The 15,048-nt window shown below is 41.6% G+C and overlaps 1 protein-coding gene across 2 annotated transcripts; it reads left to right on the forward strand.

Moving 5' to 3' along the window:
- The first annotated feature begins 28 nt into the window (after positions 1-28).
- NUSAP1 (nucleolar and spindle associated protein 1) lies at positions 29-13,146 on the forward strand. 2 transcript variants are annotated; one of them, XM_081209434.1, is made up of 11 exons: positions 29-392; positions 1,934-1,999; positions 2,277-2,429; positions 2,859-3,027; positions 3,463-3,531; positions 6,056-6,168; positions 8,064-8,102; positions 8,213-8,400; positions 8,690-8,871; positions 9,647-9,745; positions 10,560-13,146. In XM_081209434.1, the coding sequence occupies exons 1-11, from the start codon at positions 300-302 to the stop codon at positions 10,688-10,690; spliced, it is 1,302 nt and encodes a 433-aa protein (XP_081065560.1). In that variant the 5' UTR covers positions 29-299; the 3' UTR covers positions 10,691-13,146. The 2 variants fall into 2 exon arrangements, with proteins under 2 accessions (XP_081065560.1, XP_081065561.1); XM_081209435.1 differs by lacking the exon at positions 8,064-8,102.
- The last annotated feature ends 1,902 nt before the right edge of the window (positions 13,147-15,048 follow it).

Here is a 15,048-nt window from a genome sequence, read left to right on the forward strand (position 1 = left end):
GGCGCTTTTGTTTTACCTCGGAGCGTGTGGAGAGCCGGAGAAGCCTTCGCGCCTTTTCGAAACAAGGGAACGAAACGGTGGTGGGGTTTGTTTGTTGTTGTTTTAATTATTTATTTATCCGGGGTTCCTATTGGCTAGGAGCCTCCTTCGAGCACCACCCACTTTCGCTTGCGGCTCGACCAATGAGACGGCGGGAGAGGTGATTTCGAAGGCAGCGCGGCGGGGAGGAAAGACGGCGAGCGCTGAGCGGGCGGGTTTGAAGTGCGGCGGTTGGAACGGTCGGTTGGATAGAGGCGAGCATGGAGGCTCCTTCCGCGCAGCAGCTGGAGGCGCTCAAGTACGGCGAGCTGAGGCGCCTGGCCAAGAGCGCGGGGCTGAAGGCCAACCTCAAGGTGCGGGGGCTGCGCGCAGTGAAGCGGCGTTGGGGCTGGGGAGGGGCGACTGGGTGCGGGCGAGGCGAAACGTGAGAGGGCCGTTTTTCGGAACGAGAGTCGTTTTCGGCACACATGTCGGGTAACATGGCCGCCGTTCTTTAGCCGTCTAACTTGCCTTGTGAGCCTCAGAGGAGCTCGCGCGCCCAGGACGAGCTAATTAACTTGACACAAGCTATAGCTTAGGGCCCCACTCTCTTGGGCCCCTCCCTAAAAAAAACGAAAGCAAAAAAACCTGGATTTCCAAAATATAAGATAAAAAACCAAATAAAATAAAACCTACATACAGCAACAGTGTTTTGTGTTGTGTATGGGCCAATTAGGTTCCTAAATTACCATATAGCATATATTCAACATAAAAAACAGCTACAATTTGTCGTTGACAAAGGACAGCTGGACATATAAAGGCCCCCCCGCTTACCTTCAGTTGCTTAGGGCCTCATCAAACCTAAATCTGGCCCTGCAAACACTAGTGGCCAAAATTGGGGAAAGTATATTTCTGAGGTTTGACTGCTCATAACACCACCTTTTTTTGGAGCAATACCATAAAATTATGTATCAATGGAAAGATAATTTAATGAAGAATATAATGCAACAAAGTTTGTTCAGTTATCTGTATTCTATCAATACAATTCTATCAGCTGAAACCTTAAATTGCGACCTGCGCATGCACTGACGCGGCACTGTGGGTTGCGAACATGCATGGATCGCATTCGCTACCCGAGGTTCCACTGTACATCGGAGGCACTAGTCCGTATGAACTGTGCCCACTCAAGTTGCCTAGTCAATTTGAAACGGGTGCCCTACTCAAAACAATTATGCCAGAGGGCGATCTTTTCTAGATTGCTTTCCTGTGATGCATTTAACTGGCCACAAACAAACACCAACTAGCACCAGCTTTGTAGCGAGTGCTTCTAGATGGCTTTATTGTGGGATCAGGGCTTACCCGTTGCACCCCTTTGTATACAAATTGGGGGTTGGCTTTTGCTGTCCAACTCCCCAAGGATATTCAAGTGCCCTGAGTCCATGATGGGTCAGAGAAGAATAGCCCACATACTTTCCATCAAGTTCTGCCTGCAGGTGTGAACAGCAAGTGGTGGAACAGCAGTGAATGTTATCACTACAAAAACAGTGTATGGAAGCTAATGTGCCAAAGACACAGAAAAATCTGGTCTGAATGACTTCTTTGTGATATTAAATATCCTTTCCTAGGAGCACCCAGTATGTTCCTCTTTGTCAAATACAGGGTCCCCAAATCTGTTAGCTGAACCATATAGCAGTGAAAGACTATGTAACCTATTTCTATACCTAATGTTTTGCCAACTTGAAAAGACTGCCCATTCTTATTACTCAATATAATCTATCAGTATAATCTATCATGACATGTCTATTTAATTTAAAGTGACTTACAATGGTGTATTCTCTAATTTTATATGAAAAAAACCTGGTGAAATGAAACCTTGTGTACACTGATCTCACATTATGCTTTAACTGTTTTGTAGGCAGACAAGTTGTTACATTTGTTGAAGCAGCACTTCCTTGCAACAGTAAAGGAAAATGGAAGTATGGTAAGCACAAAATATATTTTGCCTATCAATTTCTGTGTTTTTCATTGCCTTTAAAACACCTTGCTCACTTGTTAATTATGCATATGCTGGCACAGAAGTGATTCTCACCTGATTTTTATCAGAATTATTCTTGGGGTATAAACTGTAAGCCATTTTCTGAAATCACCAAATAAGTGATTGATTTTCAGCTAGGTGGGAAAATCTCCCCATGTTGCTTCTTCAATGTTTACAAATAATTTGGAAATAAGAATGATGTGGTCCAATTTACTTGGTACAGGTAAACAAAAGAGGCTTATCTACAGATACAGATGAGCTGGACAGCAGTCAAAGGCTTGTAAACGAGTCCATGGTGACTAAAAGGCGTAGAAAACAGAAATATGATGATGCACAGGGAAACCCAGAAGGAAAAACAGAACTTCCAGAGAAAGAGGTGACTTTATGTATCATTGAGTCTTTGTATTGTAAATATTTACCTACTGCTTTTGGAAGTTTATGTTGGTATTTTGTGCTTTTGAAAAGCGTTTTATATGAAAAGGCTATAGTGCTTTATGTGATGATCAAAAGGTAACAACATTTGCAAGTTGTGTGTACTATGTCCTTCAAAAAGGTGTCAAGAAATGTCTGATCCTGAACCCTGTATAAATTAGGTTATGAATAAGTTACTTTGTAACATTGTTAGTTATTGGGTGCAAAGAACTATTCAGTGTACTCTCCAGCTTTTGAAATCCATGTTCTGATCGCCCTATCTTTTGTCCGTATATTTACAAGCATGCATTGAAGCCCTAAGGCTTTCTTTTACTGTTCTACTGTAGCAGAAAAGCAAAATGCTTATTTACAAGTTTATTTTTTTGAACTTCAGATTCTGACAGAGGTGACAGAATGTGAAGAGGCCCAGGAAGTTGAGTCTAGAAAAACGCTGAAGACCAGCCAAAATAAGTGTCTGTTGAACAGTGGAACTGTAGAAAATTTAGCAGATAACTCAGATACTGAAGATCAACAAAAAGAGAAAAAAACCAGAAGAAAAGGAGGTAAAGTAACTTGTACTTTTAAGTAAAATGCTTGTTTTGTACTAGGTCAGTACAGTGTGGGGGACAAGCTGTTGTCTGTATTTTCACACTCAGTAAAATCTAGGATTCTTGGGAGCTGAACAATAGTTTGTAGACAGTAAGATTCAGGGGCAGCAGTGTGCAGTCTCATGAAGGGTCTAATGTGAGAGGAGCTTTAATGTACCACTTTTACTTTCCTCTTTGTCATCAGCATGCTCAACAAAATCGCCATTGCACAAAGTCATTAGTAGAAAGCCTTAGCAAACATTACCCTCATATGAAAGATTATCTGATGGAAACTCGAATAGCTAAATTTGTCCTGCTTAAGAAATATGAAAATATTAAGAACAGTTTGAAATTGTAGCACTATTGTTGCCCAATAATTTTCAAGTTTTCTCTCATATCTGTTTCCATCAGATAGGATTCTTGTGGATCCTGTCTCTGAAAAGAAACCTGGGAGAAAAGGATTTGCTTCTACCACTCCAAGTAAGTAGCATTAATACAGCTGACCTGCAATAGAAGGATAAAATATTAACCTATTTGTACATGAATCTAAATATTTAAATGTGCAGGTGCTGTTTTTATCCTTGGCTTTGTCATTTGTTTGGCTGGTTAAATCACACTGATGTGCTTATTTAAAAAAAAATATGTGGGAAAGATTTTTATGGAAGAATTTTGCAGCAAATCTTCAGAGCCACTGATAATGGTAACCAGCAACTATCCTTGCAGTTGAATTCCTTGTCTTGACTACTGAAAAGTATCTTATGTGACACCTTGATGCTTGCTATTTCTGTTTTGCCTTCTGTGTAACAGTTCAGATGGAACTCACACAATTCCATGTATGTGGGATTTCTTTGTGCAAAGGGTTTTAACCAGAACAAAACATCTTTTGAAGGGCATTTGAAGGCTTATATGTACAGGAGCATGGGGAGACTTGGGAGTAAATTTAAAGCTTCATACTAATGAGTACAGCAATAATAATAATAAATTTTTCTTTTTGATGTACTAGTATTCTGCTTATATTTCATATGTGCCAGCTCATTTTCTTGAGTTGCATCTGCTACATGTGCTTGCATCTTAAAATAACCATGCTTTCTTACTCTGATAAGCTGTAATAAATGTGCAAATATTTCCAAGTTTTCCCATGCTCACAGGTAACTGTCCATGAAGACACTAATATCTGGTACAAATCCAACTGATTACCGTATTTTTCGCCCCATAAGACGCACTTTTTCCCCTCCAAAAATGAAGGGAAAATCGGGGTGCGTCTTATGGGGCGAATGCCTGCAAGCCTCGCGCGCCCGGCAGGAGGTCCGACCGGGTGCGCGAGGCTTGGGGCGGCAGCCTGTCGCCCGAAGCACGGGGAGCCCTCTGGAGGGCTCCCCCTGCTTCGGGCGAGTGTCTGCAAGCCTCGCGCACCCGGCAGGAGGTCCCACCGGGTGCGCGAGGCTTGGGGCGGCAGCGGACTGCTTGCGCGCACCGAGAAGCTTGGGGCCAGCTGAGCTCAGCCCGCCCCAAGCTTCTCGGTGCGCGCAAGCAGTCCGCTGCCGCCCCAAGCCTCGCGCACCCGGCGGGACCTCCTGCCGGGTGCGGGAGGCTTGGGGCGGCAGCGGACTGCTTGCCGGCATGCAGAAGCTTGGGGCGTGCTGAGCTCAGCACGCCCCAAGCTTCTAGGTGCGCGCAAGCAGTCCGCTGCCGCCCCAAGCCTTGCGCACCCAGCGGGACCTCCTGCCGGGTGCGGGAGGCTTGGGGCGGCAGCGGACTGCTTGCCGGCACGCAGAAGCTTGGGGCGCGCTGACCTCAGCTTGCCCCAAGCTTCTGGATTAGCGCAGCGCACCTGGGGGGGAAATAAATTTTTTTCCCTTTATTTCCCCCCCTAAAATCTAGGTGCGTCTTATGGGCCGGTGCGTCTTATGGGGCGAAAAATACGGTAATACATGCTTCCATGACATTACATGCAGATAACCTGTAGTTACTGGCGTGTTAGAGAGGGAAATGTGGGGAAACTGTCAAACTCATACTTCTGGAACATTGCTGTGAAAAAGCAAAATTCAAGTTTTGACATCTGAAAACATTTGGAGATTACATTTTTACATACCCAATTAACAGTTCTCTTAAGCTACTGTTTGTTGTATACTGTACCAAAACTTAGAGGCACGAATGATATTCTATGCTGCAAACATAAATGAGATATCAAAGCTTTTCAGCATTTGTGGTAGACTTGTTATTTTCTTAAAAATATTAGTCTGATTTATCAGCATGAATAACAATAAGGAAGATCTCATGAATCTGATATTTTTACTGACATTCATGAAGCTAAAAAATAGATGTCAAAACCCTGGGTGATAACAGAAGCAGGAATGGTTTGTGCAAATACTGAACGAAAGAGACTTTACAACTAAAAATGGGAGAATAATAAGGGTACAATTACAGATAATTAACACAATGCTAAAGAACTAGAGGAGGAAGATAGCTGTCACTTTAATTTTTTTAAATGGGAACTTTATTTCGGGAGCAACAAAGCACCTATTCAAAACAAACGTCTGTTCATGTATTGAATCCACTTTAGAAATTCAGCAGTAAATCTTGTAATACATATTTGTATCCAGTGCTGCACAAGTGGAGTTGCACTCACACAATGATATTTCCCCTTCCTCCTTCTCTGTTCATCCACAGAATCTTCTCTGGAGCAGATGTTCTGGGTATATGGGGTAGGGCTGTATGGGGCAGGAGAAAAGGAAGTTACTGTGCAAATGGAACAGCAATGTTGGACACAACCTTGTAAAGTTACTATTTGCAAATAGAATAGCAATCCTTGACTCCCAACTGCAGCAGTCTGCTGCATTTCTCTGCTGCGTGCAGATAAGGGAACTGAGTGCTCCATTTCTCTTCTAGCACACTCACCTGCATGATTCTTGTTGATTTATAGGGGGCTGCAAACTAGCAATTAAATTGGTATGTGTACTTTTAAAGAAAAATATTGGTAACAATGTTCTTTTTAATTCTGAAGACTTTAAGAAAATTCACGAGGCTCAGTTCAAGAAAATGCAATCTATTGATGAATACATTGAAAGGAAAAATAAAATGATTCGCAACTTCAGCAATTCAGTTAATGAGGTCAAGGTAAGGATTAACTTTCTCCACCCCACCCTATATGCAGGGTATTTAGAATGAAACCTGCATTCACTCATAGTAATTAGGGTGCATGTCATAAATTTAGCCCTCCTTTCTTCCAAAGACCATCTCACCAATCATTCCCTGCGTACTGTGAAGTTCTTTCATACATTGTATTCTGACACACAGAGTAGCTTGGCCCATTCCTAATTGCCCTGCATTCTCCTTACCTTTCTTTTGCTTTTGCTTCTTTCTTTCTTTCTTTCTTTCTTTCTTTCTTTCTTTCTTTTGTTAGAGCCTCCTTAATCTTCAGAGGACATTCTTACCAGGGTTGAAACAAACTTGTCCCCATAAGTCTTGTGGAGATTGACTCTTTAAACATTTGTATTTTATAATCACCAGGTATTTCAGCATTATGACTGCAGGACTATTAAAGTATTCTGCGCTCCTACTCACTCCCCTCACCAACCCCACAATCACTCCAGCATCATCATCCTAGAGCTCCTTCCCACCCCATGCAGTGATAAAGCTCGCTTTTCATATCTCCAACCCCATTCAGGATAGAAGTCACTTCTATTCTGCAACCCTGCTTTGCACCGGTTTTTGCATTCACCCCCACGTCCATGCTGCCTCTTCCTTACTTTTTTATGCACGCTCCCTGCACACAGACCCACCTACATTCTCTTCCCAAACATTGCAGCTACTAATTACTCTTGTCATCTGCCAAATTATGAAGCCACTATCCCCTCCTATTCAGTAGCCCCTTTTGTACCCCTACTTTTTTGTAGCCCCTTTTGCACCAGTTTTACCATCACCCTCTACCTTCCCCCATCCCTTTCCTTTTCTCAACTCCTGCTTGCACACAGACCATGCTTCAATGAACAGCATTGCATGAAGGTACTATGGAATATTTGAGGGCTCCACATCAATCCTCTATCTTTCTCATATTAGGCAGCTGAAGAATGGAAGAGGGAGAAATTTGAGTACACCATGAAGCAAGGGACACTGACGTATTCCCCTTCATTTCCCTCAGTGCTCCTTCCACCACAGCACTGCAAATGCCCCATTTAAATCCATCCACTTTCATCTACTCCCCAATTCCTCCTCGGCAGCCTTTCCCCCCCTCTGCTATTAGTGCCCTAAAATTGTGTTTCTCTCACAGTTTCCTTTCTTTCTATTCCCCTCATTCCTCCAAATGCCACCTTTACCCCCACCCAATCCCACCTACCCCGTCCTCTTCTCTTCCCCACCTCACACACAGAAAGACTTACCCTTCCCCACCAAGTCATTTACAATAGTGTCTTCTCCCTTTTCTCCCTCTTCCTCCTCCTGCCCCTGCTTTAGAAAGTTAGGAATCAGCCCCCGAAAACAACACAGAGGTGGGCTAGTGCAAATATAATTAAGATGTGAAAGTTTGCTAGGCATCATAGCCAATGTGATAAGCTAACAGCTTCAGATAACATTCCAATTGAGACCCACATGATCTCTGCCTGCTTTTCAGCAGGCAATGAAAATGTGGCCCTTTAGCTTAGGGCACTAGATACAGCCTGGTTTTGGAGTTTGGTTTTGTGTTTATCACTTGGTTTAACTTTGTAAAGCACTAAAATATCCTAATGGACTGAAATGCACAGAAGTATTGACAAATTAAACTTTAAAGCAATCATATTTTGAGGTTCATATACTGATTTCAGCGGTTTTTCATCTCCTGGTATAGTAGCTTTCCTAATGCCTGCCTAGGGCTCAGACAGACAGCAATAGGCAATGTCTGCTTATGTCAATTTTTGTGGGATTTCTTATTTTGGCTAAAGCAAGCCATATTTGCTTTTAATTTGGCAATGTGTTCATCTTGGGGAACTAGAATAACACCCATAGAAATGATACAGTTTATCTTCAAATGTTGGCAGATGCTGGCTCAGAAGACATCTCAAAACAGTAGTTCCAAGGTGAGAATAAATTATTGGTTTTCAGCTAACCTTAAAACTTTAATGATCCCTGACTTACTCCAAATCACCGTGCAGACTTGAAAATATGCTAATATCCCTCATATTTGCAGAAGCGTTCCAGTTCCAGAGGGTTTTTATTAAGCCCTTATCCTCAAAGGAATAAGCAGTCTGCTGTGTGTACTCCCGTAAACTTGCGACACTCACCACGCAATTCTTCTGGCACTGCAAACAAAAGCATTTTATCTCAAAAATCAATATTCAGCTCAACCTGCCTCTCTACCACCAAGATGAATGTCAGGTAAAGGCACTATAAGTAGCAACAGCTAATAAAATGTTAGTATTGTGAGATTGTGACATTTATAGAATGCTACACAGTTGAAGCATGTGTATATTTAATTACAACAATGGATGAAGGGTTGATATACACATCTAATAAACAAAATAAAAATAAACACTACTTTAAAAGATTGTGGGGGGTTAGTAGTTCGGGCTCTGTTGCATGTTTTCAGTGTTTATTTGGAAGAAAATTGATTTAAGGAATAGCTGAAACTCGACCATTAAATACTGAAAATAACTGTTTTGCTCAGATTCTCTACATCTACAAAGGATAACGAGCACAAGCGCTCCCTTACCAAGACGCCATCTAGAAAAACTCCTTTCCCGAACGTTGGTACCCCAGCCAGCCAGGAGAGCAATAAGTCAATAACCATGACAAATTCTAAAGGAAGTGCAACAAAGCATCAATCAGCAGAAATCCCAACAAACTCTGGTAACTGATGAACTTAATTTGCAAAAAACCACAATGGCAATTGTCTATACTTGATTCTACAAGGACGAGGTAATTCTTGCAGTGTAGGCATCTGGTGCAGAATCTGTGGGCTATTGTTGCATAGTCAGGATTGGGTTCTCTCTCAGTGTCTAAGGTACTGAAATAACTACACTGATGGAGTGGGCTACAAGAAGGGAAAAATTAATTCAGCATGAAAAGCTGGAACAGCATTGCCCTCCAATATGCAGTCCAGTGTGTTATAAGTAAACTGTCTCTGGAGACTGAGGTCTTTCTTCATTCCTTCCTTGATTTGTCTCTTGAAGCCCCATGTGGTGTCCTGTCTCGTCACTCTTCACCCCCTGCGACCCATATTCTTAATGGAAATTTTCTTTCCTTTAATAAGCGCTTGTCTAATTGAAAGGCATTCATGCTCCTTTGGAATAAAGGCAGTTTTATAGTGTAACTATATTTGTAACTTATTTGTTCAGTACATTAGATGACTGAAAAACTCAAGCCGACTTTAGTTTAAAAAAGAGCAACTTCATCATCTTTTTAACCTTTTGCTTTTGCTCTGGGGAGTTCAGTATTTAGTCTAATTACTACTAGAATCCAAATGGAAGTGTAAGGGTAATTGGTTTTTCATCAAATTTACAGCTCGGTCAAGCTTCTATACATAACTTCTATACACTTTCAAGCAGCAAACAGTTTAGCTGGTATCATTTGCTAAGTTTTACCTGCCCGTCACTGGTGTTCATATGCGGTCTTCTTTTAATAGCCGTTACGCCTTTCAAGTTTGAATCCACCAGCGCAAAGAAACCAGTATTTGATCTACAAGCAAGTCTGTCAAGACCTCTTGGTTATCAGCCACACAAAGGTATTGAAAATTGGCATGCCAATATAGTTGCAAAATGTGTGTTTTCCTAAAATGACCCCAACTTTCAGTGTACATAGAATCATAAATTTGTAGAGCTGAAATACACCACAGGGTCATCTAATCCAACCCCCTGCAATGCAGGAATCCTTTGCCAAACATGAGCCTTGAACCTACGTCCCTGGGATTAAGAGTCTTGTGTTCTACCGACTGAGATCACACCACTTGGATCAATAAATTTTATGTACATCATTTAGAAATCTTATTGAATTTGTCTTTTCTAAATCATATTGAAATGAGTTCATTCTTGATTTGTGAAGGCCATGACGCAGACCTTTAGTCAAAGCAGAAAGCACTACCAATCCTAGGGATTTTTGCCTGTTACATACCGAGGTAGGGAAAGTGCATTTCTGTCTAGTTCTGTTAACTGCAAAGGATAGCAAGTAAAATAACCCATCTTGCAGCTTTTCTTGAATTCCTATAACAATTATGCTTTACTGTATTAGTACTGTTCGCTAGTTTCTCACAGAAGACATACAGTAGTTGTGTGAGTAAAACCCACTACTGATAGGCTTGAAAAAAGTTACCTGATCTAATCATTCCTTGATAATAAAATTCCATGTGTTCAAGCTTATGTAGGTCAGCACTGATTTCTAGATGAATTTTGCCTTTCCAGAGTAATAATACACTGCAAGTAGTAAGTGCTAATGTGCAGACTGAAATTGGAATATACTTAATTATCTTCAAGTTCACTCAAACAATTTGTGCTATATACAAAAGCTAAATCTTGGCATATTTTCCTTCTATGTAAATATAGGAAAACTGAAACCTTGGGGCAAATCAAAGGAGAATCTCCAGTCTCCATGTTCACATAAGAGAAATTATAAACAGCCACTTCTTCAGACTAGGCAAGTATATGACTTAAGGCTGCCATACAGCCTACCATAAGCTGTTTTCAGATGTTGTGACCACTCTCATAACTTTACCTCACTTCACTTCACTCCACTCACATGTGTATGCTTTGGAAATAATAAAAGAGCTCAGTGGACCAATCCTAGTATGGGCCACCTTACCTACCCTCTAGTAGCAATGTTGGTGGCCCCATGCCATCCAGTGAGGTCTCCTATAGACAAAGTAAGGATTTGATAGTTCTGCAATAAGACTGCTGTGTATAGAAGTGATCAAGCAAGCAGTGTCACACCTGCGGGCCATACACATGGCAAGCGAAAAGGGTTTTGTGCATATACTAACATACTTGGCAAAGTATTTTTATATTGTGGGTGGATGTTATGTATTACTTTACTTAAAATATTGCCTAACACAAGTATGTGCCTAACATACGGTATGTGTAGAAATTCTCCCCATGAGACGGGATACTGAGCCACTCGAGATCTCCCTCTCCCATGGATGAGCTCTTTGCACACATTAGTGTGCATGCCTTCTCACCCTCACAAAATATGCAGGGAGGGAGGTCTGGCCACCTTTCATAGGCTTTCAACTTAGGAAGCTCATCTGAAGCCACTTGATAGAAAACATTGAGAGCCCTGACAAAAGCAAAGGGAAGAACTTGATTTAAGAGAGGGACATGAAAATAGGTGATATACGTTTAAGTTTTAATTGTGCGAAGCATAAAAGACAGCGACAGGTCCTCAGGCACCCTTAGGTTGGAGATACAAATAATGAAAAGTGGTCCCCCATTAAGTAAGGGTTCCCCCTGAAGTGTACTCTTAGGTTGAGAGCCCGCCCCCCCAACACTTCTGTCATTCTGCAGCATGAGGTTTGGGGCCAGCAGTACAGCTTAGGGATAGGGGAAAGGGAGGTATAAAATAAACCATAAGGTGTGTTGTTCATGGTGGGGAGCCCGCCCTGTGAAATGCCCTCCCATCAGATGTCAAGGAAATAAGCAACTATCCTATTTTTAAAAGACACCTGAAGGCAGCAGGCCTGTTTAGGGAAGTTTTTAATATTTAATGCTGTATTGTTTTTAATACTCGATTGGGAGCCATCCAAAGTGGCTGGGGAAACTCAGCCAGATGGGCGGGGTATAAATAATAAATTACTATTATATTACACACTCAATTTAAACTTGCTTTAAAGGGCAGTATTAGGCCAAGTACTTCTGTCCTTGCAGGCCCCTGACTAATATTGCCCTTTAAAGAGATGAAACTATCTTCAGTTTTCAAGCCTCCCATTAAGCTACAAATAATCTTAAGTGGCAGCTGAAGCTACTTATCAGTATTAAAAATCTTGTATATAGTTTATGCAATTTAAACCCCAATCTGGATTGAAACCTTTCTCCAGTGTATCCAGTATTATTCTCAGAGCAGTCATTCAGAAATACAAATACTTGATTTCTAGGCTGAGCTAGCAAGTAGATATGGAAAGCAGAGAAGTAACTACAGCAATTTCTTATTTGCCTATCTTCTGGATGGGGTCATACTTATTTTCCCAAATATTCTCAAAGACGACTTAATTATTTCACATATGACTGGAATTCAACCATGCAACTTTATAGTCGAGTATGGTCCGCCCCCCGCCCCCCGAAAATGTAATGCCTCCTTCCAGATGTAAAAATGGATGCAGCAACAAAAGAACACTGAGCGGTTTGTCTTTACAGTGGTACCTTGGGTTAAGAAATTCGTTCTGGAGGTTTGTTCTTAACCTAAAGCACCACTTTAGCTAGTGGGGCCTCCTGCTGCTGCTGTGCCGCCACTGCACCATTTCGGTTCTCATCCTGAAGCAAAGTTATGAACCTGAGGTACTATTTCTGGGTTAGCGGAGTCTGTAACCTGAAGCGTATGTAACCTGAGGTACCACTGTATGGGCTTTGTGTACTTGTTAGCACTGGTGCATGAGTTAATCTAATATGGTATGTTTTGCTTACAGAGAAGTGAGGAGGGAGAGGCATGTCCAGGAAAGAAAACAGAGAAAAGACGAAGTGCTTAGATCCCGGAGAGGATTAACTGTTACTTAAGGCCAACTCAAAAATGACTCTGTAAACAGCATTTTAATTCAAAACATTTTCTTTCCTGTAAATACATTTACTTATTTCCTATGCAGTTATATTCTTAAGTCAATCTGTTGTCTTGTACAGAACTATCGTCATCTAATGAGAAAATATAGGGCACTGGTGTCAGCTAATTCAGTTTTAACTATCTGAAAAGGGGTTGTTAACAGCTTCAAACCTGCAACTTGTAATAATTAACTTCTTTTGTGAATGTCTTCTCTAGATTCACTTACTATCTTCTGGAGTAGCTGAAAACTAAAAAATTATTCCAGCTGTGGACCAAAAAAGTGTATTGTATAAGATAAAAGGAACAAAATTAAGTTTTAGATGCATTTAATTGAGTGTTTTTATATAACTTTGTTTTACTAATTTCATTAAAGCAATATTGTTGACAGTATGTTGTGCAACTTGGATAAAAGTTAATTTTAAATCAGTGAACACTATCACACAGCTCTGCCACCACAGCTATTCTCTACTGCTGTAGGTGCTCTGAACCTCAGTTAGCAACAACAATCGTTCATGTGGTGGTTAGCTGTATATTCTCTACAGCAAATGTTGCAAACCTTTTCAGATCCATGAACATCTTTTAATTTCTGAGTCTGCTTCTCTGACTGTTTATTTTCCAGCTGCAGACCATGGGAAAGGTTTCAAATGCTACACTTTTCAGATGGCTGAGGGTGCATTTCCAAGTGCTATGAGGTTTCTAGTTCTGGCTGGCTGGGGTCACTACTCACTTCCCTGCCATTGGCACCTCAGCACCTTTGGGGGATATATTTGTAGGGCAGCCATCTAGTCTTCTGTGTCTACATTTGTGAGACATTACAGAATTAATGCCTATTCAACTGCTGGAGCTTCTTCTGGTAGGAGAGTACTGCAGCAGGTGCCAGTAAGAGTAGGGTCCATAGCTGGTCCCACCCATCTCAGTAGCTTTGATACATCGCATCCAAGAATCCCCTCCCCTCTGCAGGAAAATGTGACATTGGACCTCCTATAAAGGTCTATTTCCTGCAGGGGCAGGGGGACCCTATCCGCCCTAGGTTAGTTTGGGTCACTGGCTGTGGGTTGGACAAATTTATATATATTTTTAGTATTCTCTCAAATTGAGTACCCCCTAGTTCAGTTCAATTTTGTACTGGTTTTATACTGGACGTTCTTCCTCAAGTCTTGTTTTGCACGTTGTGTCTATGAGCTGCAGTCCTTTTCTCCAAGGTTAACATTCTTTTCTTCCAAGCTGGATGACCTTGTCTAATTCACATATTTTGCCTGTGGAGCAAATTGGAGAGACAACCCATCTGAGGATCCACTCCATCCCTCATGGGAGGCCCAATGTCACATTTTCAATTGAATACAGGAATTCTTAAATAATGAATTGGGAATTTTCTGACTTCCTACATGAAAAAGTAGTATTGTACTGTTGCCTGATCAAGACCACATAAGCTTAATCTAAGTCCTGGCTGGTGATCAGTTAAGGGTGGGAATACATTTCATCACCAAGTCTGTCCCCACCCCCTTCAAGCGTATACTATAGCTTTAATCAAGGACACTGGAGGATGAGCAGACACAATACATATTTATTCTCTAAATTTATATCCCATTCACGGCAAAACAGCACCCAGGAAGGATCACAACATGCATTGCATAAAAAACTACTAAAACATGTTCTTCCACCTGTCCTAAATGTCTTCAGTCAAGGCTGATCTTCAAAAGTTGCAGAAAAACATTTTCACCTTGCTCCAAAATTAATTGATGTTGGTACCAGCCTGCAGGGAAGTGTGTTCCTTCTATGGGGTACCACCACCAAGAAAGCCTCAGAGGCCCAGGCATCTAGAACTCATCATGATTTGACCAAAAAGGCTTTAGTCACAGGCAGGACATAGTAGAGACGAGGAGGGTTGAAGGAATAGTCCCTAGTGGTATTGTCCTTCCATTTGACTGATAGCAGGTGCACACTTCCCTGTTTTCTACTCCATTATGAAGAGTTCTGATAACACACAGATTCTTCCCACCTAAACGGAATGGAAGAGGATCGCTTTCTGCTATTGCATGTGTAGCTTGTTTTGCAAGCCTCTTCCAATGAAGGGCTTCTAAATGGGACAGACTAAGGTCAGAAAGGAATTTCTTACTCCCTCCAAATGGAATTGCAACTAATCTCTGCACGCTAGTGGCTTTGGTCACAGCATGGATTGCATTTTTGATCTCACTCATTGGGACCCATTTCTAACAAGCTTTGGCATGTCTGCAAATTAGCTCATCCTACCCGTGATGGCTGGTAGCTACAAAAAACAGTCACAAAGAATGC

The sequence above is a fragment of the Podarcis bocagei genome (genome assembly GCF_964188305.1).
Source record: "Podarcis bocagei genome assembly, chromosome: 1".
In the NCBI taxonomy this organism is placed as follows: Eukaryota; Metazoa; Chordata; class Lepidosauria; order Squamata; family Lacertidae; genus Podarcis; species Podarcis bocagei.